Genomic DNA, 26,609 nt, shown 5'->3' with positions numbered 1-26,609 from the left:
CGCTTGTGGCTGAATGAATCTCCACAAACACACGCCATCATCTAGTGGAACATCTTTCCAGAAGAGTGGAGCTTATTATAACAACAAATCGGGATTAAATGTGGAATGTGGATGTTTAAAAAGCACATTATGGTTGTGTCACGTGTTTAACGTCACTGTGGAGGACTTTTAGCCCACTCTTCATTACAGAATAGTTTTAATCCAGTGGAGGGTTCTTGAGCATGAACCGCCTGTAGAAGGTCCATGCCACAGCATCTGAATGTGATGCAAATCCAGACTTTGAATAGACCTGTTCCAAAACTTTTTTTTTTTAGCTATACAGAGGTGGAATTGCTGGTGTGTTTCATTTCCGTTTCCTGCTGCATAACCCAAGTGTGTTTGAGCTTGATGAAAGGATGTTCTCCTGGTAGAAAGCAGAAATTATGGATCCTTCAGTAATGGATATAGGTGTGGCTTTTTCATAAACGTTTACTATTATTACTTTTCATTTTATTTATACAATAGACAAAAGCTTATTTTATCAACATTTACATTTGCGGCATTTAGCAGACGCCCTCATCCAGAGCGATGTACAAAAGTGCTTTGAATCTCTAGTAAATGAATAAATCTACACTGGTACACAAGATTACAAACTCAATATAAATATAACTCTTGAATTCTACAATCTTGGAAAGTGCTCATTTAAGTGTTTCAGGAAGATGAAGGTCTTCAATCGTCGCTTGAAGATAGTCAGGGACTCTGCTGTACGGACATCTAGGGAAGTTCATTCCGCCACCTCGGTTCCAGAACAGAGAAGAGCCTTGAAGTGTACTTACCTCTCATTCTGAGAGAAGGTGGAACCAGTCGAGCAGTGCTGGAGGATCTCAGACAGCGTGGTGCAGTGCGAGATGTGATTAGGGTCACTGAGGTAAGATGGTGCTGGTCCATTTTTGGCCTTGTAGGCAAGCATCAGTGTTTTGAATCTGATACGTGCAGCTACTGGAAGCCAGTGAAGAAGCAGCAGTGGGGTGGTGTGGGAGAACTTGGGCTGATTGAACAAAAGTCATGCAGCTGCTTCAGGGAAAGACCTGCCAGCAGAGAGTTCAGTAGGCCAGTCTTAAAATGACAAGAGACTGAACAAGCACCTGGGCAGCCTGTATAGACAGAAATGGTTGAATCCTTTGGATGTTGTAGAGAAGAAAACGACAGGAACGAGCAACATTAGCGACATGTGAGAAGAAGGACAGTTGATTGTCCATAGTTACCCCAAGGTTACGAGCAGTGGCTGAAGGGGGGAGCAGAAAGTCATAAAGAGTCATTCTGAGATCTTGACCTGGAGATGAATCACCTGGGATGACCAGCAGTTCTGTTTTGCTGGGGTTGAAACTGGAACTGGAACAGCATTGTGGGTAATGTAGGAAATCGTTAAACAGGGTAGAGCATGTTAATGAATGAAGTTAAAACTTCACTAAGATAGAAACAGGCAGATTTTGTGAAGATTGCGAACATCTTGCTTTACACATGTTGCAAGTTTGTGCTCGGGGAGAGTTAAAAAAAAAAAAAAACCAGAAAGTTGCCGCTTTCTCCTTCCTTCTTCTTTCTGGTTTAGTATGTTTAAGAATCACAAGTGTGACAAAAACGAACAGTTGAAAAGTAAACGCTCTCGGTTCCTCTTTAAAAACAAATGTGACGAGGCCGAAAATTCATTTCAGAGTTTTAATATCATCAGCGTTCCAAACAACAGCGTAACACAAAAGCACATTAAAGCTACAATCAGTAGATTTGCCGCATCTCTCACAGACACGACACGTTATCGTCTTTATTTACACGTCTATAAATACAGTCTCGCTTTTACAGTCTTTTAACCTCTTCATTCACAGTAGATTTATTTGCTTGTTATGATTTGTGTAGTATCACTGCTTTAAAGTTAGAGTTAGGAACATTTTTGTGTAATGTTTGTTAGCATGTTTTTAGGTTTCAGTCACACTCCTGGTTATCTGTCGTTGCCACACCATTTCACTGGGGGGGGGGGGATATGTCGTGAACATGAACGCATCAGGAAAATTTGTCGAGTTTTCTCATTGGGAAGGCGGCTGGTGAGAAAAGATCAAACAGAATTTCACCACAAAGAAAAGATGTTTAAGACTTTTATAAAAATCAAAATAAATATTCATAGGCTTTAATGATAATGTAGGGTGGTCAAAATCCCACCTATTTCTATTGGCTCACATGAAAGCTGGTGCCGTTTTCCCTTCTGTGATTAACTTTTCCGTTTGGATCATTTACTCCCATTTAATGCCTAATTTTTAACCCTGGAAAGTGCAGTCCCCCTCCCAAATCATCATAACAATAAACCACAGATGTAGGCACCTCTGGCAATGTTCGAGTTCTGCATTAAAACAGAGCCCTGAATGAGATTGGACCTTGATGGCGAACTCTACCAGCTTCTGAACTCAGGCACGTGATAAGCGTGTGGTTTGTGTGGAGGCTTGAGACCTCAGACCAGATCCAGAGACTGGGAGTTAAGATGTGGCCAGGTGTAGGAGGCTGCGGCTGGGAGGAGAGAGAGGCCGGGGTGGGCGGGCGGAGCGGTCGAGGTGGGCGAGTGTTTGAGGCGGTGCTTTTTGAGCTGGCCGAGCTCGCGGAAGCAGCAGCCGCACTGAGCGCAGCGGTACGGCCGCTCGCCCGTGTGGATGCGCTGGTGCTTGTGCAGGCTGTCCAAGTGGCGGAAGCGCTTCTCGCAGTAGCGGCAGGGGTACGGCCGCTCCCCCGTGTGGATGCGCTGGTGAGTCTTCAGGCAGTAGAAACGCCGGAAGCCCCGGCCGCAAACGTTACAGCGGTGCACTTTGTCCGTCGCCTCGACGGGCGGCATTAGACCAGGCGGCACCTCCACGTCGCCGGGGGGCGAGATGATCTGGGGCTGAACGTTCAAACAAGACGAGGAAGTCGCGGCCATCGGCGGGGGGTCTAAAGGCTGGACTTCAGCCTCGTCTTCAACTTTCACAGAGCTCTGCTTCATCTCCTCGTTCGAATCCATCACCTGAATCAGGCTCAGCTCGCTGACGTTCCCCGCCGGAGCGCCCATTTCAAACTCGAACCTTCCCATCTCACACGCTTCGTCAGGGGTCTTCATGGACAAACCAGCAGCGTCCTGTTCCTCCTGGTGCACCTGCCCAAAGTCCTGCGCTGCCCCAGCTGGGGATTTATACTCTACAACACACACAGGAGAACAAAAATCATACAAATACAAATCATATACAGTGCTTCAGTCCAACACCACGACCTTCAGTGTGACCCGATTCCTTTTTATTGCCGATTTGTGCGTTTTTGTTCCGTGCTGCAGATTTTATTCAAGTTTTCCCATTAATTTAAAGATACAGATACACACCCTGCTTCTTTTTCTCTCAGGATCAGTGCTTCAGGTTTATAATTCCGTACCCAGACGTTGTTAAATTTACGATGTATTTATACAGTGGGTACTTTTATGTTTCCTTCAGGGCAATAAAGCATATCTGATCCACCTTTATAGACATTCTGTGTCTTTTTTGCCTTTCGCTCCAGAGCTGCGATGATTTCCGAATTCCCCCATTAACATCTCAACACCTGGTCCCCAGGCTACAGGATCTGCTGGTTGTAGAAGGAACACTGCAGACATTTCACCATACGGATTATATTGGATAAAACATCATGAGTTATGGAGTGGGATCACACCTTTAGGAATAGAATAAAATAATGAAATTAAAGCTCTTGAGTCTGTGCTGATGTGTTTAGGAAACAGCTACATACCCTTATCCATCACTCCTTCCTCAGAGATGTAGAACTGATCTGTGGGATCTTCACTTCTGGACTGTACGGATTCAGGCTCCAGAGGGGTTCTGCTCGTGGTGTCGGTGATGAAGGAGAGGCTGCGCATCCTCCGCCGGTTCACGGAGCTCCGCGGCCAGTCGGACTGCACAGTGGGCAGGCAGAGCCCGACGCTGGGGACGGTCCTGACGCCGTGGCTCTTTCCCGTGGACCCGCGGAACGCTTTCAGGTGCGAGGGCTCTCTGCTTTCAGGCGTTGCCTCCACGGCCAACTGGAGGTCCTCGGCGGGCGCGGTGGTCGACGGCGCGCGGTTTCGGTTCAGCAGCAGGCACTGCTTGATGTTCTTCTCGGCGGCGGTCATGTAGTAGCGCACGGCCTTCAGCTCGCTCTCGGACACCTCGAGGCGCTCGCGCAGGCTGCGGTTCTCGCGCCTCGACTCGGCGGCGGCGTCGCGCGCCTCGGTCAACCTCGCGCCGACGATGCGCGCCGTCTCCTTCAGCACCGTGTCAACCGCGCACCTCACCGCCTGGTCGATCGTCGAGGTCAACTCATACTTCAGGAACGACACGCTGATCCCATCCAGAGCCATGATGCCTACCCGAGCTCCTTTTTCCCCAGCAACCTCCACACTAGCTTTAGCACCTCATTAGCATTCGCCTTTCCTTTCTTTTCCTTTGACTTACAGCTTTATTCAATATCCAATTCTTAGCAATTCATTCCCATCTTCATTCTTCTAAATAAAAACGATTGAAATCAATGAAATCACACAAAAAAACAGTGTCTAACGCGTCCGTAAACAAACCTCAAAGAGCCTCTGCTTATCGTCGCGCTGAGAGTCCGGCGTCGCACGCTGATGACGTGGGAAGTCCTCGGGGAATGAAGTTCATACATAGAAGTGGGCTCATCAAGCAGCCTACAGGCCACCATTTTACAAACCATAGCTCCGTTTTTTTTTCTTTTTAAAACTGAATTATTACTTAAATTAGGTTTGTCCACGCCTGACCATTACAACCATATATGAGCTTCATGAGGGCATTTTTTCCTATAACATCAAGTAAAGAAAATAAATACAAATTTGGTCTATGAATATATTTAGAGAAAGAGAGAGGGCAAAATCGTTTTAAAGAGGCATGATTACACTAAAACCTGGCAAATTCATGAACTTGAAGCTCTTCCCAGACAGTTGCAATTGCAATAATTCACAGCTGCACAGTTCACCGTTGCATGTTAATGATTGAGTTTGAGCACAGCTGCTGCAAATGCTGTACTTGAATCCTTTGTAAAGTTATGCGTAAATTAAGAACCACTGTTTGCTTATAGAATCAGCAATATATAAAAATAGCTACGCCAGATAGAAAGCTATGGTGTACAGCTGTACAGATGTTCAGCTCTACCTCTGAAAAAAGCTTGTAGGGTTTTTGACCTTTACGCTACCAGGGACTGTTTGTTTAATAAACATTTGGGAGTTAAACATTAGTAATTGCATGTAGAATACTTTGAAAGAAAATCAATTGAACTCTGAATCTGTTTGCATTTTAAAATGTGAGCTGACTGACCGGTATTACAGTGTTTTTCTATATAATATTGTGGAATAGTTTATGGGGGGGGAAGACATTTAAGTGTCATTCTTCATATAAATGTATTATCACGTTCCCCCCCTTTTTTATTGTCTTGTTTTTCTTACACAAGTCCACATTTATACTCCATGATCTTTGCTTCAGTCTGACATTTTGTGAAGGAGTAAGGATACAAGACTGTAGGGTAGAGTGTGCTACCCTCTATCGGTCAGTACGTGTAACTACAGGACTTTGGCCATACATTTCTGGCTATTTTCTCAGACCTCAGTTTATTTCGCCCCCTTCATCATCATCATCATCATCATCATCATCATCATCATCATCTTTTTCATTCTCTTCACTGATTTTATAGAGTCAAATGGGATGTCTGCGGATTCATTTCTTCCATATGTTGCTTTATATATATATATATATATATATATATATATATATATATATATATATATATATATATATATATATACATTTGCATGAATGTTTTGCCTTTTGCCTCTTTTGCACAAGTGTACACACATTTCATGATTGGGCATGTGCCTGTGCTCAGAATAAATAAAATTTATAAAATAAGTCTTTTCCACTACGGCTGGTATTTTTTTATTATGTAGAGATATTGTGAGGGGAAAAGAGTGCTTTGTGAACTGACACCTTCAGCAGGTCTAATAGATGTTAAACCTCTGGTAAGAGTCACTCCACTTCACTTTGGGCCACATCACACCATTCTGTCTTTAAACATAGTCGATAACAGAGCATGCTGTTCCTTCAATATTACAGTCATATTATCATCACTGTGCTTTCGAATGATGTTTAATAAAGTCATAAAGAACATGATTTTTGGATGAGGTCAACATTATATTAATTGTCATATTACTGTATTTCAGCATGGAAGCTCCAGAAGCTCAAAAAAAACCAAACGTTTGACAAAAGATGCTTTGGATGATCGACTACATTTGACGCAAGGGTTTAAAGTTGAATTCATGTCAATCCATTCTTTTGGATACTGTAATAAAGAAGTGTGTGTGTGTGTGTGTGTGTGTGTGTGTGTGTGTGTGGCCACTTGCTTGGGCCCACTGCAAATGGTGTTGCTAGGCAACCCATCCTCAGCTACTACAGTCCCTAATGGAGCCTAAAGAAGAGCAGGGCAGGTGGAATGTACCATCACATCAGTGAAAGGGGGTGGGAATCACCAGTCTTGTACATTTACATTAGCTATAGGTTAGGTGCTGTATGCTGGTGTTGGTGGTTTAATGTTCAAATTTGAACTTGTACACCTCCCTCTACCTCCCTCCCTCCCTTCTTCTCTCTCTCTCTCCCTCCCTCCCTCCCTCCCTTTCTCTCTCTTATGTATGATGGTAATTACACCAGGTGTAATTAGGAGCGAGTGTCCTTGGGGTGGTTCCTCGGGTCTCGGGAGAGGAGGAGCACACAGTTCAATGGCACTCAAGCAGAGAAGAATTTTAATTAATGCCAATGTGAAGTTATTTAGATGAAAAAAAAAATTAGACATGGGGTGGCAAAAGTGGGCAAGAGCACTGAAGGGGCAGGGCCACATAATTCTGATTCAAATAATGGTTGCAGATTCTATCTATCTATCTATCTATCTATCTATCTATCTATCTATCTATCTATCTATCTATCTATCTATCTATCTATCTATCTATCCATCCATCCATCCATCCATCCATCCATCCATCCATCCATCCATCCATCATCTATCTATCTATCTTTACCCACAATATATACAGCAAATATACATATCTTTATAGGTGGCAACACACACACACACACACACACACACACACACACACACACACACACACACACATATTTTGCCATGTATTGCCAATTAGGAGGAAACCTGAGAACCTACAAGGACATACACACACACACACACACACACACACACACACACACACACACACACACACACTAATTATCTAACCAAAGAGCTGTTGCATTGCATTGAAGAAATTAACTAATTGTCAGTATCTTATATTTCATGCATCAATACACACACATATTTGTTTATTCTGTTTCTGAGAACATGTTGAAAGCTCTCCTACACTCTTCTACATTCTGTAGTGATAAAAAGAAAAAAAAAGGAGGAAAGAAATGAAAGTGTGTGGAGACTCGAAAAGCTCCCTTTTCCTTTTAAACGAGGGGGCGGTGTGATGGTTCGGTCTGTATAAAATGGGTGTGGTCGAATCTCACATAGGAGACGCTTGTAGGATATTTGACACTCCGAGCAGTCAGGATCAGCTGTACAGATGTTTTGTTGTTTGTTTTAATCCGTAATCCCGGGGATTATTCGATTTAGCGCGTTATTCGGATTATGACGTAATAAAGATATATTTTTTTTATTTTCCCCAAAAACTCGTTTTTTTTGGTCTCTGGCACTGGAGAACCTATGGGTGGCTCGCGCGCTCCACCGGCAAGATCAGCCAAGATTTATCCAAATTATTGGTATAATTATTAATAATATTAATATTAATCATAATATTGTCTTTACACGCGCGTGCACAGGATCCGATCATTGCGGCTTGATTTGAATAATTTATTCCGCGCAACGAAACAAGGATCGAAATAGAGAGAGAGAGAGAAAGAGAGAGAGAGAGAGAAAGAGAGAGAGAGAGGTAGCACAGCCCAAGCACCAGAGGAAGGAAGGAAGAAAGGAAGGAAGAAAGGAAGGAAGGAAGCGAGAACCAAAGGGGGGAAAAAAGCGAGGTTTTTTTTTAAACAGCCTGAATTTGGATTTATTACGTCATAAATTCCCCGCGAAAAAATTAATTGCGCAACCTTATTATTGAGAAAAGGCGCTCGAGAAGGACACAGGACACACTCCTTTGTGATTTTTCTCCATTTGGAGAAATGCAGTGATTTTTTTCTCTCCTTCCTCCTGCTGCTGCGTTATTGTTTTTTTTGCAGGCCTGCATGATTCACGGCCATCATGCGCGCTCAGGTCTGAATATTTCCCAAGGAAGAGAAGATCCGACAGAAGCGCTTCGTCAAGCTGTCAGCTCTTCAGTCGTCACGGATTTGGGCCGACAAGCTGAACCACCAGGTATGGTATAATGCACCCTGTGATGGGCCTTGAAGCATGAATAACTGCATGCAAGGATCCTGGAGAGGAGATGATCTGCTGTAGGATGCAGGCCTGGTTCCTGTGCAGCTTCATCCTGCGTATAGGGAATTATCATGCTGCTGAAATGTCGCATTTGGATAAAGCTTTGTCATTGCAATAACATTTTTTTTGCCTCCTCCATCCTCATGCGACAGGCCTACACTACACTACACTCTACACACACACACACACACACACACACACACACTAAAGACCAGTCACGCTCTAAAGTCACTATCAGGACCATCAAATATTGCTGTTACGTTGCATTAATACAGAGTGTCTGAAGGTTACATCACTGATCTGTGTGGTCTTTAAACAATCCAATGACACACTCGGATTTTTTTAAAAAAAAGTGTAGATTGGATTTGTTCCTTTTTTGCAAAATGCATGACTGCTTTCATGTACACTATAATTACACTGTAACTAGATCGTTTATGCGATGCTCTAAGTATCCACAAGGGGGGGTTTCCCTTCGTCATATTTCTAGCTGTGTGCTTTCAAATTGCAAAGACCTCCAGTGCGGCAGGCGGCGCTGTTCAAATTTATATAACACTTGCCACGCCTACAGAAATATGATCGCTTGGGGAACGCCTCGTTTGTAATTGCTGAACAGTTATGTATTTTGATTGGGTAACAGGTTTGTTTGACATACATTCAACGCCCTTTTGGTCCATACCATCTTGTTCTATGTAGAATTTTATAGAGAGGGCAACTTTTATGAAAAGACCTCTGTGGCTTTTTGGATTTATATTTCTGTCTAATTACCCATTGGGTGGGGTGCCATTAGTTATGTCTCCAATCAGTGGTCTAGCTTGTTCAGAGACCGGTGAAACCATTGCATAATGTACACAGGTTATGTGTTTTTTATCCTGTTATATCACATTATTGAGATGAAGAACTGAAATATACATTCTAGTGTTTGCGATAATGTCAGTACACAACTGGAAATCTGATAGTGATGATAGTAATGATAATAATAATCTCTTATAGCTCCTATTATACAGTTATCGTTCTTCCTGCATTCATTTCCGCACCGTTCTTCCTCGTCTGTACACGAGTGATTCAAGAGAATCTACTCATCAATAGAGACCTCAAAGCACTTTTGTATTTCGCTCTAGATAAGGGTGTCTCCTAAAAGCCGTAAATGTTATTGTTGTTTATTATGTAACACAACTGTGGGAGCGGTTGCTCTTTGGTTAAGATGTTGGGCATCTGATAGGAAGGTTGTGAGTTTGAATCCGAGCATCTGGGCCCTTCAGTGAGGCCCCTATTTATCAGTTGCTCTGGATAATGGTGTCTGGTAGATGCCCTTAATGTTGTATATTATGTAACACACATGTGGGTGCGGTTGCGCTTTGATTAATGATGTTGGGCTTGTGGTAGGAAGGTTGTGAGTTAAAGTCCGAGCATCTGGGCCCTTCAGTGAGGCCCATTCCCATCAGTTGCTCTGGATAATGGTGTCTGGTAAATGGCATAGCATGTAACACATCTATGGGATGAGCAATAGCTCTTTTGTCAAGACGTTAAACATCTGATTGTTAGGTAGTGAGTTTGAGCATCTGGGCCCCTAAGAAAGGCCCCTATAACCATTAGTTGCTCTGGATAATGATGTTTTGTAAATGCTTTAAATGTAACATACCTGATTGTACTTATTCAGTCTCCAGGAATTATACTTGGCTTTTTACTAGAAGAACATACACACAAACGCACACACACACACACACACACACACACACACACACACACACACACACACACACACACGCATGAACACAAAAGGCCGTCCTGGACTGTGTCGGGCTATAAAGTTATCTAAGTACTGCGTGACAGTTTTATTTATGTAAAAGTCCTGGGCGAGTTTCTAGTCTGTTACTTGAGCGTTCAAGCCTTCGCTTGTTCCGCATGCAAAGCGCTCATACAGCGCAAATCTCTTAACGGGAAATATGCAAATCCGAGAGGCGTACGGTGGTCTCCGATTGGCCGGCAGCTGCGGGTGGATTTGAATGCACCCACAAACTAATCCAACCAAAAGAAATATCAGCTGATCCTATTTTAGTGTCTGTGTGCAAAATTCAGAAGAACGCAACGAGCGATATGGCAGTTCATTTTGGATAAAGTTAGCGACTGGACAGTTGAACAAAGCGCACATTCCAGCACCTGGTATTGGTGTAATGAGTGGATTGGTGTAATGACATGACAAGCTTTTATACATATATTTTTACGGCTTGAGAAAAAAGTGGGACCCGAGATTGCAGGACTTTAACTTCATTTTGATTCACCTCTGAAGGGTAAGAACTGAAAGCTATAATATTGGCTAATATGAAATAGCTTTTTAAATCTTATTTACCTTTTTGGATCAGAACAAAATGCTAGAAACCATAACTATATATATATATAGAAATGTATTGGGACACCTGATTTTCCAGCCATATGCGGTTCTTTTAGCACAGAGTTGGAATTGGGCAGGACGTCTTTGGATCTGTTAGCATGTAATTCTGCTTTCACTTGAGACCCAAACCTGTTCCAACATGACGATGCCCCTGATCGCAAAAAGCCGGCTCCATGAAGATCTGCTTTACATGGGTTGGAAGTGTGTGGAACATCTCCTGCGATGAAGGAGATCCAATCCTATTGAAAACATTTGGGATTCATTTGTTTTATGCTGACTGCACCCCAGGCCTCCTCACCTCACCTCACCTCCATCCGTATCTGACTTTACTAACACCCTTGCAGATGAATGGATCTCGCACAAATCTCCACAAGCACACACCAAGTGGAACATCTTTCCATAATAGAGTGGAGCTTATTATAACAGCAGACTAAATATGGAATGAGAAGATCAAAAAGCACATACTCAAATCTTATGCTCAGGTGCCCACACCTTTTGTGTATAAATATATATATATATAGTGTTTTTTTTTTTTTTTTGCAGTAATGTTAATCTCTTTAGGGTTTCAGAAGTGGCCTCTGGAGCTGACAGATTTCACGTTTATCCATTAGACGAGGTGAAAGTGGCCACTGCTCGCTTCCTTCTCGCTCCAAAGGCACAAATTGCACTCTAAAGACAACAGCGGCAGGACCTGCGCATCAAATATTAAATATTAACAACAGTAATGCATTGTATTACGCATTTACGAACCATTAATAAATCACAGATGAGCTTTTTTTCGTTACAGTTCTCATGCCTTTGGAAAAATTGCTACGTAAAAAAAATAATCGATCGAAGCCTTTGATTAAATCTGATTCGAATGTGAATGAGCTTAAAAAACATGTAAATAAACACATTTCAAGATAATGATAGTTCTAAGGTTTAGTAACAAAACCAAGTTTGATATCCGAGACTTTTCCGGCCATATGTGGTTCTTCTCCGGAATGTTCCCACAAAGTCGGAGGCACACAATTGTTTAGAACATCTTTGGATGCTGTAGCAATACATTTTGCCTTCACTTGAACTAGGAGACCCAAATTTGTGGGGTTAAGGGCCCTGCTCAGGGGCCCAACAATGGCTGGTTGGTGGGTTCTGGGATTGGAACTCACAACCTTCTGATCACAAGTCGACATCTTATTCACTGAGACACCAATTTCCATTATATTATTATTGGAATTTATTCATGCCTCATACATTTGATGGTTTATAGTCTGATCTCATTCTGTAGAACATCAGCGATATTAATCTATCATTCATATTAAGGCTGAAACGTCTTTCCAAGCCGTGGCGTTATACAGATATAATGAATCAGATTCCAGCATTCAACTGCACCCTGCTACAAGCACTGGCTTTTTACATGAATACAACTAACATTTATTGTATTTATTTTGTCAGTCTGCTTTTTTTAAAAGTTGTATTCGATGTAAAATCATCTTATTTGAGCAACAATTTTGGGTGTGTCACACGAATATGTAAATTAGACACTAATGGGCGAGAAATTGTTTCCATGCAGCTGAAGCCGATTCGTCCGGAGCGGCAACGTTTTTTTGTCTTTCGTAGCCGGACACAGACTTGGTAGTGTGTATACCGTGTATTTTGTCATGTCTGCGTAAGCTTGATCGATCAAAGTCAATATTTTTATTCATTGTTGTGTTAAAATAGACTCCATTTAAAAATCGCCTTGTATCCTATTCAGTAAAAACAGCTTAGCTCGCTAATTTTTTTTTCCGGGTTCACAGGTGGTTGCGCAAAAGACTGAGGTGAAAAGTTAAAGGTCATTTCAAGATGAGCGAGCTGGAGCAGCTCCGACAGGAGGCCGAGCAGCTGAAGAACCAGATACGAGTAAGAGAAAAACGCGGAATTACAAATAACACGATATATGATAGCGACAACGATACACTTCTGACGATCATTAATTGGTTTTCGTACATCGTTTTTTTTTTTTTAACCATTGATCGTAATAATCTTAAAATCTGTTTTTTTTGTTCTTACAGGATGCAAGGAAAGCATGTGGAGACTCTACACTTACTCAGGTAAAGCTCATATGCTGTGTACCTACAGTGGGTGAGCACATTGATGCTAATTAGGTTTTACAGAGTCATATACAGCAATACCACGTGAACTTGTCTGCCCCAGAACTCGTCAAAAATTCAATACACATTATGACGACTGAATATTTTCATGCTAGCTCGTAAACAGTGCCATCCAAAGCGTTTTGTTTTACGTTAGAACCCATGATTTAGGATTAAAATGCACATAAAGTGGTTAAAATTCTAACAACATAAGGCAAAATTAAGGAGAACAATGAAAGTAAAAAACGAGAGTCACGTACGGGGGCGGTATGAATACGACTCAAATCGCTGCTATGTACAACATTGTGAGAACGACGATATCAACAATGGTGAAAAATAAGGAAGCAAATGTTATTTTATATACAGTATCTGACTTCAGGATACTGCAGTCACCTACTGAAATTGTTACTAGAAATTTTGAGGAACCTATAAAAGTGTTACCTCATCGACCTCTTGGTGAATACAACCAGAATGCGTAGCTTGTCATGGTACTGGGAAAGCACTCGGCGGAAAATCCTTCACCGTCAAGACTTTCCTGAGGTGGAAAACAGCAGCCACGCCCTTCCATCAATATTTAATAGACATCTCCAAACAGAAAACCTAGAAAACCTCTACAAGATGCTGTGGATTAATAGTAATAAAAGAAATAATAAAAATAATAACTTTTTTAGAACTAATAATCAACACCAGCTTTTGGCCAGAATCACCTAGACATGCGATATAGATGATTTTTAACCTATATGAGTGTGTGTGTGTGTGTGTGTGTGTGTGTGTGTGTGTGTGTAGATAACAGCAGGACTGGACCCTGTGGGAAGGATTCAGATGAGGACAAGGCGCACTCTCAGAGGTCATTTAGCCAAAATCTACGCCATGCACTGGGGCTCCGACTCCAGGTAGGACTTTTTTATTGTAATGTTCTAGTCATTCTCCTGGTGATTTTTTTTGCACAAAGCTAGCTCCATGAAGATATGACGTACATGGTTTGGAAGTGTGTGGAAGATCTCCTGCCATAGAACTCTTTTGGAATTAATTGTTCATGCTGACTGTACCCCAGGACTCCTCACCTCACCTACATCAGTAGCTGACTTTACTAACACATGTCTAAATTAGGACAAATCTCCACAACATCTGGTGGAACATCTTCCCAGAAGAGTGGAGCTTATTATAAGAGCAAATGGGGAGTAAATGTAGAATGGTATATACAAAAAGCACATACCAATCTTATGCTCAGGTGTCCACAAACTCTTATAGTCCATTCAGTATATTGCACTGTGATTTCACCCCACCGTGTGCACGTCCTTTTGAAATTATGGACTTTAGATGCTTGCACCATCAGTGAACATCAGTGAAAATCTTTATTTGGTTCATGTGGTCAGGGTTGTAATTGTTGTCTTTATCCCCTAGAGGATGCTGTTTATAATCAGTGTTTCCTTTTTAGGCTTCTGGTGAGCGCGTCTCAAGATGGCAAACTCATCGTCTGGGACAGTTACACCACTAACAAGGTACAGCGAGACAATCCAAAATAATCAGAAATAAGTGTTAATGCTGACGATGCCACGCCCTGTGCCTGGTACACTTCATACACTCCCTTCATACACTCCACATAATCCATTTTACAAGCAGCTGTTCAGCCCGATGTGTTTGTAAGATTTTAAAAGTGTCGTGATTGGACAGATCCATGCCATCCCGCTGCGCTCGTCGTGGGTGATGACGTGCGCCTACGCTCCGTCTGGAAACTTCGTAGCCTGCGGCGGTCTGGACAACATCTGTTCCATCTACAGCCTGAAGACCCGCGAGGGCAACGTGCGCGTCAGCCGAGAGCTCCCTGGACACACGGGTACGTGCACAGCTGGATTTTAAAGGCCATCAAACTGGAGTTCGGCCGCTAAAGCAGATTGACTCAGCATTTTTTATGCGTTAGATTATTGGCTTTAGGTTGAAATGTTGGACAAACTCCATGATTGCTTGTGTTTTTTCTTCAGGTTACCTTTCTTGCTGTCGCTTCATCGATGACAATCAGATCATCACAAGTTCAGGAGACACCACCTGGTACGTTAGATTGTGATTTGTAGTTGTTAGACTCTTACAGCTAGTGGCAGTCAGGGGTATCTTTTGCTGTTTTGGTAAAAGACTTACGTCAGGACACTTAGTTTCAAATCCTGACAATGCGACGGCCGTCACAGTGTGTGTGGCCAATCATGGCTGCTTTGTTAGCTTGTGTATGTGGAAGAGGGCAGATAGCACTTTTATGCAACAGCTTCATAGGTCTTGGCACAACCTCAAGAATGGATGATGTACCCTTTGAAGGAAGTAGTGTATAATGAGGATCCCTGCAGAAGAAATCACTCAGCGGGGGGCAAAAACCAAGAGGGCATGAGAGAAACGCTGTTTTTTGTAATAAGATAATGCTGCAGGACTTGATTAAAATAATTTGTATTAAGCATTTATGATGTAAGTGAATGCTTTGCGTGTGTGTATCAGCGCTCTATGGGACATCGAGACGGGCCAGCAGACCACGCTGTTCTCCGGTCACAGCGGCGACGTGATGAGTTTGTCTCTGTCCCCTGATTTGCGCACGTTCATTTCGGGCGCGTGTGACGCCTCCATCAAACTGTGGGACGTCAGAGACAGCATGTGCAGGCAGACGTTTACGGGTCACGAGTCCGACATCAACGCCGTGTGTGTGAGTAAACCGCCCCAACCGCTACTCCCACGCAAAATAATTACGCAGCAAAACGATTTCGCTCATTTGATCCACTTTTGCACGTGTTCAGTTCTTCCCCAGCGGCAGCGCTTTCGCCACCGGCTCGGATGACGCCACGTGCCGCCTGTTCGACTTGCGTGCGGACCAGGAGCTCGGCCTTTACTCCCACGACAACATAATCTGCGGCATCACATCGGTGGCGTTCTCGCGCTCGGGACGCCTGCTGCTCGCCGGCTACGACGACTTCAACTGCAACATCTGGGACGCCATGAAAGGAGACCGTGCAGGTAGAACGCCTCTATTGAAAGATTATCGGTAAATCGGGATAACTAGGAGACACGATTTCACTTCAAGCCAGTCAGGACGATAGTAGGGGTGTCCCAGACTAAGGATTTACATTTTTTTATATGAGGTGCTATCAAAAAATATTCCGAGACTCGCTCTGTTAAAAAAAAAAAAAGTACTTTATTTATCCATGTTTACACACTATCACCTTCAAAATAGTCCCCTTGCACAGCAGTACAGCGCCCCCCCAGCGTTCCTGCCACTTCTGGAATGTGTCCTGGAAGTCACCTTTTTGAAGTGTGACATGCACCTTCTGCGATTCGCGCCAGATATTTGCAATGGTGTCAAAACGGCGACCTTTATCTTCAGGAAGAGGGCGGAGACCGCAGGTGCCAAATCTGGCGAGTAGGGTGGGCGTGGAAGTGAGATCATGTGGATTGTCCAGCGATGTTCTTCCACGTGCCACTCTGAAAACCTCAAACTACTCATTGCAGCATCGCCGTATGTCAAACATGTCGCCCAGCATAGCACCAGTTAGCACCATTAGTCTCGAAACCTTTTGATATCGCCTTATAGTCAAATCAAAATTGTCAGGTCATGCCTGTAGTCGACTGGTAGTCAGTTTCATAATACATTTGCGAAAGACCTGAGTATTTGGGGTCACCCCTAGATGCGGAGAAACTTAGGTGTAGTCAGATCCAGGTTTCCGTGGTTCAGTCTGATCATCTGCATATCCAAATCTACGCTTCAGTGTTTAACCTGTCGCTTTCCTGACAGGAGTCCTGGCCGGCCATGACAATCGGGTGAGCTGCCTCGGTGTGACCGATGACGGCATGGCTGTCTCCACCGGCTCCTGGGACAGCTTCCTCAAGATCTGGAACTGACATCACCATCTCTCTCACACACACATACACACATGCATATACATATACACACACACACATTACCACACACTGTATGCCTGTTTTATTGTATATATAAACACACACACACACACACACACACAACACTCAGACGCATATTGTACATAATATATAATGCCAACTAGGTATCTTGAGTTGTTTACTATGGTAATTGCTTTGTATACATAACCGCACCTGAATCTGTACACCAGTTACTGTGGATGCAGGTCACAGGTTTGACCCACTGAAGCTAAACACGAATGTTCTTTATCTCTCTCCTACACACACACACACACACACACACACACACACACACACACACACACACACACACAATGTTGGCAGAGGACTTAAACCACAATGTAGAATACCCACAATCACACTCCTGAGTGACTCATAAAACACACTCGGAGAGAAAAAGCCGAATGGTTTGTATTTATGTTTATTGAAACACGCTCTTGGAAAAAGTAAAAGAAAAAAAAAAAGAGAGGAGCGACGACTCTTTTTAGGGCCGTTTGTGGGGTTTTATGTGCATTTCCTTTCCAAACTGTTTTTTTTTTGTCTGAAATGTTGCTAATTTAGTTACATGACGGTTAAACCTGGTGATGTTACGAACACAGTCTTGCTAACGTAGCTAATCGCTTAAGGGAAGAACAATAGGGGGTGTGGGGGGGGTGTTGACTAGCTTCATAAATTGTAGTCAACAACCGAGGATCGTAGCCATTAGCAGTTATGTCAGCTTCATACAAAGCAATGGCAAAATATAGTCGTGGGCGGCGATCAAGGGGTCGAAGCACCATGCATTTGTCCGAATAAATTAGATATCCATATCCATGTGGGGGAAAGTAAGAGCTGAGTCGTTAAGGATCTAGGTTATTGGTCAGAAGGTCATGGGTTCACGCCCCAGCATCGACCAAGCTGCTACTCTTGGGCCCTTAAGCAAGGCCCTTAACCCTCTTGGGCACTGTATCTCTGTGCTTTGGGTTACTGATTGGAAGGTTATGGGTGTGATCCCCAGAGTTGCCAATCTGCCACTCTTGGGCCCTTGAACAAGGCACTTAACCGTCTGGGTTACTTATCGGAAGGTCATGGGTTTAAGCACCAGAATCGCCAAGCTGCCACTGATGGGGCCTTTAAGCAAAGCCCTTAACCTTCAGGGCTGCTGAAGCTCTGCTCTGAGTTACTGATTGAAAGGTTATGGGTTCAAGACCCAGAGTGGCCAATTTGACACTCTTGGGCCCTTGACCCCTAGAGGGTGCTGAATCCCTGTGCTCTGGGTTACTGATTGAAAGGTTATGGGTTTAAGCCCCAGTATGACCAAGCTGACACTCTTGGGCTCTTGAGCAAGGCCCTTATCCCTCAGAGGCTGCCGAATCTCAGTGTACACATATGCGGCTGTAATGTATCTATGACAAGTCTCTCTCTAATATGCATGCAGTCGGTTATCTGCCACGGTTCCCCCACCGCACCTATGATCAGGGCATCATGAAGAAGGCTTCTTCCGAGCTCACTGTAAGATACAGCATCTTCTAAATCTGTGAAAAAGTAACAGTCTCCTATTTGGTGCTTGGACCCCTGAAGTCACCGGGCTAGAATGTTGCCCAGAACAGGGACAGAATTATTTCCCCCTCAAATATTGCAATATTATTGTAATTCAGTATCGGCACATGCTTAATGTAATACAGATGTTGTGACATCGTATTAAAAAAAAAAAAAAGCACGGAGGAACAGAAGCATGTGGTTCGAACGACACGATTTTCCTTCCAGACAGAAAACGTTTGAAAACTAGACGCCTGTTGCATACACAGTACTTTTGTTTTGTTTATATTCTGATTTTCTATGCTTATTTTATTCATGTTTTCCCTGCGTGCCTCAGATAACACTATAAGGACAATAAATAAAAGTTGAAGTGAAAAAGAAAATCAATCAATAAATACAGAAATAACACTTTGTTTTTAGAAATTCGTTCAAAAGAAATAAAGCCAGGCAGAAAAAAACAAAACCCACACACGATTTTTTTTTTTTTAAAACTGATATCAAGATATATTTTTTTTTATTATTTTCAAACAATCCTGTAGTTAAGACATTACAGATGTATGATTTCATCCCGAAACACTGAAACTGAAAACCGTCAGGTCGTTAAAATCGTTTGCTCTCGAAAGTAAACACACTCCAGAAAAAATATCTACTTATTCGTTCATTTGAAAAGAGGATAACATTGAAGGAAAAAAAATAAAAACAATTATATATATAGGGGAAAAAAAAAGATCGGAATAATTATTAACCCATCACAGAGGATATCGACTTTATATAGACTTTCTACTGTCCTTTGACCTCTCCTGGTTATGCAATCAGAATCAACCAAAGACCCCCTAGACACACACACACACACACACACACACACACACACTAACCAAATTGACTAAATCAATCAGGGGTAATATATAACTACTACTATAGGATCAAGTCTAATAGTATGGAAAGGAGGCGACACACACACACACACACACACACACACACACACACACACACACACACGCTACCTGAAACACAACCGGTCACATGACCCACACACAAAATTCCTGATTGGTTCATCACTGTGGGGGGGAAAAAAGCCGCGACTCAGAAGGGTTGCAAAATTTTCGGAATTTTCCAACCTGGAAACTTTCTATGGGAATAAATGGGAATTAACAAAATTGCAGGTAACAGAGAACTTAAATGTAGTTGGAATAAAAAAAAAACCTTGCAGGATAACTTTGGTTAAAACAACCAGATTTAATGTGATTTTAGTTAAATTTCTACTTGCACATTCAATCACATGCACACCATTTCTTGAATCCTGCACGTCAAAAAACGTCCATCTTGGCGAGTGTTCACGTAAATAACAAATATTACATACATTTATATTTCAATGTGCCAAAAATGATACTAACAATTAAATCAAAGTCAAACATGTCATTTTTTCAAAAATCTATTGCGTGGCTGCATGTGAACTTCTGAACAAACAAAATGTTGAGATTTATGTTTGTATATGATACATTTCCCAATATTTCTTAATAAATTCCCTTAAATTCCTGGTAATTGGCAACTTTGAATATTTCCAAAATTCCCCAGATGTTTCTGGAAAATGACCTGAAATCTTCAGGTGTGAGTTACATGCTGCCTGTGGATGAGTCCAAAGTCTTGAGACTGGATTTGTATTAAATTCCCTCCAGAAGACCACTGGGGTCAAAGCCACTAAATACGCCTGAGAATTAAACAGCGTGATTTTTAAAAAAACGACATTTATGCACGTATGCAGAAAGGGGGCGCCGCAGAGTAGCCCGTCATACCACAACCTCGTCACCGTCGTCGTAAAAAAGTATGCTGTAAACACATATGGAATCCGCACGTGACCTGGTACACGTTATGACATCATCGTGACCTAAATATGGCGTAACGAAACGTAAATCGCACTGCGCCGTCTGAGCGCCGGAATACCTGCGCCATCTTAATCTGGATCGTATCCTTTACTATTTATCTGACATACGTTGGTGGTATCTAAGTCGTTATCGTGCTGTGTTGTGTCTGCGTGATGCTAAATGAAAAAAGCGAAAATCTCTGAAGGAACAGTGAAAGATCTTACGTACAATTATATGGTCCATACAATCTCCAAAAAAAAGAGGTGTTTTTTTTTCTCCTCCTAACTCTAATCCTCCTCCTCATTTTCTCTTCTGGAGAATCATGAACAGTACATACTTGGTTCAAAAATAGCTCGCCTATTCACACATACACGCACCCACGCTCGCGCTTTTATAAAGCACACAGAGTGAGTGAACGAGAGAGAGAGCGAGCGAGCGAGCATCAGTGCAGTCTCCTAACTGAATCACAGCACGGCGAAAACAGAAAATATACATTGTGCTTCAAAACGTCATTATGGCCGCCCCCGAGGCGTTACGGAGAAAAATGCGATCGTTCGCTACAGTTGCGAAGTGTACGCCCCCTAGCTCGCGTGGAGCAAAATAACCCTCGGGTGATCGATTACATTTCCCAGAGTACACTTTCATAATAAACTCTCGGTATCTTAAACCGTTTATAGAACATCCTCTCGTTAAAACTATTCGGATCTATAGATATATTTAGATATAGATTTATAAATTATTTAAAAAATAAATCTTTTTAGACAGTGGGGAAAATATTGATGCATCTGCTAAACATTTGGTACGAAATGCTCCGGACGAAAGCGATCGAGAAACACGAGATTCTGGAAATGGTGTGTGTGTGTGAAGACGGGGGGATTCGCTACATCACGACGCATGGAAGCGAATCCTCACCATGGCAACCCAAACCTTTACAGCCAAGGGTCGGAAACTTAAAGCTTACAAACGAGAGAGAGAGAGAGAGAGAGAGAGAGAGACATATATATATATATAGCAAGTGAGAGAGACAGATCTATATCTATCTATCTATCTACCTATCAATCCATCAATGTATATGTGGGTGTGCAGACAGACAGACAGACAGACAGACAGACAGACAGATAGAGAGCACAATATGGATACAGAATGAAAATAAAACATCTCTTTGTATTGTAATTGATTTCAAATTTAACAATTGATTATAGAATTTCAGAGTTCAGGACGAATGAATATTCAAAATATTCACCAGGTCTTTGTGTGTTGATTATTCACTTATCACACTGCCTTCACTCACTAAAGCACAATTGAACTAGTGGAACGGATTATATTGAGTTCACAATTAAACCTAATTCAGCATGAACTACAGAAAAAGAAGGGAAGGAGAAAAGAAAAGTTGTTTCCTGTATGAAAGGACAGGATATTTTCAGGTTTTTATGTTCAGTGTGCAACGATATAGAAAAGAAATCTATAAAAAATATCCAGCTTTTGTCTTGTTTGATCGGAATCTCAGTTCATCCTGTTCGATGTGTCCATCCCAGGCGGAGGGTCCCGACCCGGGCCTCTCTACACGTAAAAATATTATGACCTGCTTTCATTTTTGGGGTGAGGAGCTTCCCAGATGCGATGGCTTTTTTTTTTTTCGGGGCCTGAACTTAACGTCAGTTTAAGTGCACTTTCTTGACACGAGATACGTCTCTGATTGCACCGGCTTTATTTAGTTCTACTTCCTCCCTGAACTAGTTATGTAATTAGGGGGTGGAGTTCGGTGGGGCATATTACTAAAAAAAATAAAATAAAAAATACACTCTTACAGCATTCTTTGCTGACACACACACATGCATACACAACCCACAAAAACATCCACAACCCGGCTCCAAGGCACTGCTATATAACGGTAAACATGGCAGTTCAAATGTGGGGGGGGGGTTTAGGGATCCTCCCCAAACGTTAATAAAAAAAGCTTACTGAACACAAAATGGACGTGTGTGTGTGTGAAAAACTAAATAATTAAAAGTAGTACATTTGTTAAAGTCTAAACAGTGGATTACATTTCCCACTATTTACATTTCAGTGCATTGGAGGTAAAAAAATAAAAAAAAAATAAATAAAAAAATAAAAAAAACTCACTTCCTGCTTTAGTTTTGCCTTTGAATTAATTACTAATGGAAATACACTGTATGACCAAAGGTTTTGGGACAAACGACTTTTCCAGCAATATGTGGTTCTTCCCCCAAACTGTTACCACCATGTTGGAGGCACACAATTGTGTTTTTTGGATGGTAGCTTGAAATTCTCTTAGGAGAAGTAGGAGACCCAAACCTGCTCCACCATGACGATGCAACTGTGCACAAAACCACCTCCATGCTGATCTGCTTTCCAATGGGTTAGAAATGATAGATCCGAGTTTAAACCCTATTGAACACCTTTAGGATACAGACATCAGTATGGTACCTGACTTTATGAATGAGCACAAATCTCCATCAAAATCTATGAAACATCTTCCCAGAAGAGTGGAGTCTCTTATAACAGCAGATGAAGACGCTCCATGCGATTGGGGAAGAAAAAAGAAAAGAAAAAAAAAAAAGTACCAATCTTATAGTCATTTGTCCACAAACATTTGTCCATATAGTGTATTTATATATTTAAAAAAAAAAATAAAGAAAAAAACCTCAAGACTTCACACATTTGCTTTTAAATCCCACTGATTATCTGTTCGGTTTCATTTGAGTACAATTTTATACGTTCCTAATTTATCCAAGATGGCCGCTCATGATCACCCTGAAATGCTTCATAAAGACACCGAGATGTTTCTACGTGTAGTTCGATTCAATTTACATCCGTTTCATCTATAGTATATTACAGAGCGAATATATGAGGTGGTATCACCTCACATTGATCAAAGTCTTCTTCTCGAAGATCTTCATCCGAAGTCTGAAGGAGCTAAATCATGCCAGGGAGGGTGGGTGCGGAAGTGGGATCATGTTTCTGGCGAGAAACTCGCGTGCAAGGAGAGCGCACGTGGTCAGAACAGCTCCTGGTGTACACAAGACGATGTCTTTTGGCACACTGACTTATGAAGGTCGGTGCTCCCTGTGACCATGCGTGCAGCCTCGTGCTGCCATCTACTGGCATGTTAGAAAACTAGACTTGAAACTTTTTGATACCACCTCGTAATTAAACTAAGTCTGTCTCTCGGCTGGTAGAAAACAGCGAGATCAAAGTGCTTTTATATGTTTTATACAATCGTGAATCTTTCATTCGACTCATTTATATATAGATATATAATCTTTCTGGTAGTAACGATTCATTATATGCTTTCTGTAATAAAAAAAACCCAAACAAAAACAACTCCCAGATGCTGTAGATTTGCTTTTAAATTTCGCTCTGGGATGAATAAAGTGATCTGTCCATCAATTTTTTTTTTCCTCATCGCGCTATTACTTCTCTCCTCCACAGGGGTCTAAATCTACGTCCGGATTTCTTAAAATGACAAACTACATAATGAGCATGTAGGAAGGAAATTCGCTATACAAACAAAATAATATTTATATAATATAACTCGATTTGTAAACCAAAGATTTTTTTTTTTTTTTGGATCCACAGAAGACCTTAAGGAATAATAAGGAATAGTGAAAACGGGGGGAAGAACAAGAAGAAGAAGAAGAAAAAGAAGAAGAAGAAAATGTTGTGATGCTTTGCTAGTATTGCAGAGCTGCAATCAGCTCGCCAGTCACACTGCTATTGCTTTGGACCCACGCTGTGTACGCTATAGTACAGTCTCACACCCGTACACACGCACGGAAAAAAAATCCAAGCCTAAGTCACGGTTTCAAATGAAATTAAATATAAACAAACAAACAAACAAAAAAAAAAACGTGTCTTACTAACTAATGAAAGCGATTTTTATTTTCACCAAACAAAATGATTCTCACTGCTTATCCCATGCACTCCAAATCAAAGATTTTCATATTTTTATATATATATATATATATATATATATATATATATATATATATATATATATATATATATATATATTTTTTTTTAGATTTTCATTCAAATAAGGCTTTATGTTACACCAGGGAGTTGTTTTTTTTTCTGGCAGCAGAAACCCCCAAGTTTTAAACAATAATCCGTTCAAGCTGAAGAAAAGCAAAAAATCAGCAATATCAGAGATCTCTAATATGCAGAAAGCAATAAAATCGCTTTATCATCATCACTAGGCACAGAACTGCTTTCTTGTATTTTATCGACTCGCGTCCGTTCTCCCTCCAATGCCTCGGCTGATTTTCAGTTCTAAACTTTCTTTTACATTACAAATCTCCACCATTCGCTTCATCTATTGATTTCAACTCAATATAAGTCCACGTCTCTGCTGCCAAAAAAACCAAAAATACGATTTCTCCCCGACCTCGTAATCCGACTGTGTTTTTTTTTTTTTTCTTTTTAGAGGAACTCGACCTCGTGAAAACTTTGAACGAGTACAGCACGATTACAGCACGGTATTGCAAGAGAACAGCAAAAGATTATTAAAGTAGGAATCAAATACCAAATACCTATACATACAGAGAATATCAAACAGCCCGAGATATACTGGAACTTCAGACAAAAAAAAAAATTATAGAGAAAGAAAAAGAAGAAAAAAAAAGAAGAAGCATTCTTCAAGGCTAAATCAGAGAGACTGCTCGTAATAGTGGTCGCTCGTCGGTACTGTGCGAGCGACAAGCCGAACCCAAGATTCTTAAAAGCGGCGACTATATACGATCGATACGAAGGGAAAACTTAAACGAGAGCGGACGAGCCGGAAATATGACCGCTCCTCTAACGTTAGTCTAAAACGTTCCGCTAGGCCGAAAACGTAAAGTCACCGATATATTTTGTTAAACTGTTTTAAGATTGAACGACTACGCTACTGGATTACAGTGTGAAAATGGAAAATTACAGATGCTGCAGTACAGCCTGGAAGCGGCAGGGGGCGGCGACGAGCGCCGGGAAAACCGTCAGCTGTCGCATGCTGCCGCTTCTTCGTCTCTTCTCTTCGGTGGTGTTCGAGTTGGAATGTAAAAAAAAACGCAATGAAATGAAATGAAAAGAATCTTGTAGCAAAGAAAAACAAACCACGAATCCACTGGAATCTCTAATAAAAGCAAAATGATTTTGTTCTGGTGCTGAAAAACTAAATGCGAAGCCATTCAGTGTCATCGTGCCTCGCAACACACACACACACACACACAAGCGCCTGGTGCGCACAAGCGTACACACCCACACGCTGATCATCCCCAGAAATATTTGTACAACAGGCTCATTGTTAAGCGAACATCCATTTCTCCTAATGACAGTATGGAGTGTGTGTGTGTGTGTGTGTGTGTGTGTGTATGTGTTTGAGCGTGTGCGCATGTGTGTGTGTGTGTGTGTGCGCGCATTTCTGGGAGTTGTGTGTATGTGAGGCCTTGCTGTGTGTGAGCCAAAGCGTGTGGGCACTGTATCTATTTACAGTGTGTGTTAGAATGTGTGTGTGAGAGAAAGCGAAACAGAGATATACAGGGAACTGGATAAGGAGAGAAAGAGTGGAGGGAACGGTGGTCACATGACTGCTCTATCACCAGTTCATAATGCAGTTTCTGTTCAGGGTCATGAAGTAGACCTGACTGCTTCCTCCGGACCTCACCGACGCAAAGAATACCTGTGAGAGAGAGAGAGAGAGAGAGAGATTTTTATTAGTTGTGCTGCTAACTGAGGCCACGCCCCCTACATGCACTGTGCATTCCTCCATAACACACAATTTCTTGAATCCTGCACATCAAATGCATGTCCGTCTTCATATTTACCTAAATTACATAAATATTACATACATTTATGTTTAAAGCATCTTTGCACTGTGTGAAAGCTACTGTGCAACAAAATTATACTTACAATTAAATTAAAGTAAAAAATGTCACTTTAAAAAAAATCTATTCGTTTGTATGCATGTCACCTTATGACCAAGCAAGAATGTAAGTTTATAAACATTTCCAGAAATGTTCTAATTAATTCCAATAAATTCCTGGTAAGTTTTCAACTTGGAATATTTCCGAAATTCCCCGGATGCTCCTGGAAATGTATTCCCCGCCCCTGAATCCTTCACTGTAAAAGCCATAAGAATGTGATTTGCTGCACAAAGGGCGCCGTTTCCAGTGTCGTCGTTATTAGAGGTCGAACGAATCGTCGGTTTTGACGATTAAACGTCAGCCATAGTTGATTGCTGGAACTGTTGGCAAAAATCCATACAGGCTTTCGGCCCACAATCGTTGCAAGAGCGGCCCCTAGAGGCGAACCGCTGACACTACATGCTGTTTGTTT

General features: G+C 41.8%; 3 protein-coding genes across 9 annotated transcripts in view; 1 reads left to right on the top strand and 2 right to left on the bottom strand.

The window, feature by feature from the left end:
* Nucleotides 1-1,681: 1,681 nt before the first annotated feature.
* Nucleotides 1,682-4,650, bottom strand: LOC124379529 (zinc finger and SCAN domain-containing protein 23). 2 transcript variants are annotated; one of them, XR_006924440.1, is made up of 3 exons: nt 3,766-4,650; nt 2,191-3,189; nt 1,682-2,072 (listed from the first exon to the last, which is right to left on the bottom strand). XR_006924440.1 is itself a non-coding variant. In XM_046839926.1 (2 exons), the coding sequence occupies exons 1-2, from the start codon at nt 4,370-4,372 to the stop codon at nt 2,477-2,479; spliced, it is 1,320 nt and encodes a 439-aa protein (XP_046695882.1). In that variant the 5' UTR covers nt 4,373-4,650; the 3' UTR covers nt 1,682-2,476. The 2 variants fall into 2 exon arrangements, 1 of the variants encoding a protein (XP_046695882.1); XM_046839926.1 differs by having other exon boundaries at nt 1,682-3,189.
* Nucleotides 4,651-7,569: 2,919 nt separating this feature from the next.
* gnb2 (guanine nucleotide binding protein (G protein), beta polypeptide 2) lies at nt 7,570-18,819 on the top strand. 2 transcript variants are annotated; one of them, XM_046839186.1, is made up of 10 exons: nt 7,570-8,418; nt 12,649-12,751; nt 12,904-12,942; nt 13,768-13,874; nt 14,420-14,483; nt 14,656-14,818; nt 14,964-15,030; nt 15,463-15,664; nt 15,756-15,972; nt 16,748-18,819. In XM_046839186.1, exons 2-10 carry the CDS (start codon nt 12,695-12,697, stop codon nt 16,852-16,854), a joined length of 1,023 nt encoding a protein of 340 aa, XP_046695142.1. In that variant the 5' UTR covers nt 7,570-8,418; nt 12,649-12,694; the 3' UTR covers nt 16,855-18,819. The 2 variants fall into 2 exon arrangements, with proteins under 2 accessions (XP_046695142.1, XP_046695143.1); XM_046839187.1 differs by lacking the exon at nt 7,570-8,418 and adding an exon at nt 10,323-10,769.
* An 804-nt stretch (nt 18,820-19,623) lies between these two features.
* The window catches only part of mink1 (misshapen-like kinase 1), a 40,622-nt gene continuing 33,636 nt past the window's right edge, over nt 19,624-26,609 (bottom strand). For all 5 annotated transcript variants that reach the window (XM_046839181.1, XM_046839182.1, XM_046839184.1 and 2 more), the window contains one exon: nt 19,624-25,953. In XM_046839181.1, the coding sequence (XP_046695137.1) occupies nt 25,870-25,953 (84 nt within the window). In that variant the 3' untranslated portion in view covers nt 19,624-25,869. The remainder of the gene's footprint in view (nt 25,954-26,609) is intronic.

This window comes from Silurus meridionalis, chromosome 25 (assembly GCF_014805685.1).
Source record: "Silurus meridionalis isolate SWU-2019-XX chromosome 25, ASM1480568v1, whole genome shotgun sequence".
Classification (NCBI taxonomy): domain Eukaryota; kingdom Metazoa; phylum Chordata; class Actinopteri; order Siluriformes; family Siluridae; genus Silurus; species Silurus meridionalis.
The sequence above is the reverse complement of the archived record's forward strand: the minus strand, read 5'-3'. Positions and strand labels throughout refer to the sequence as shown.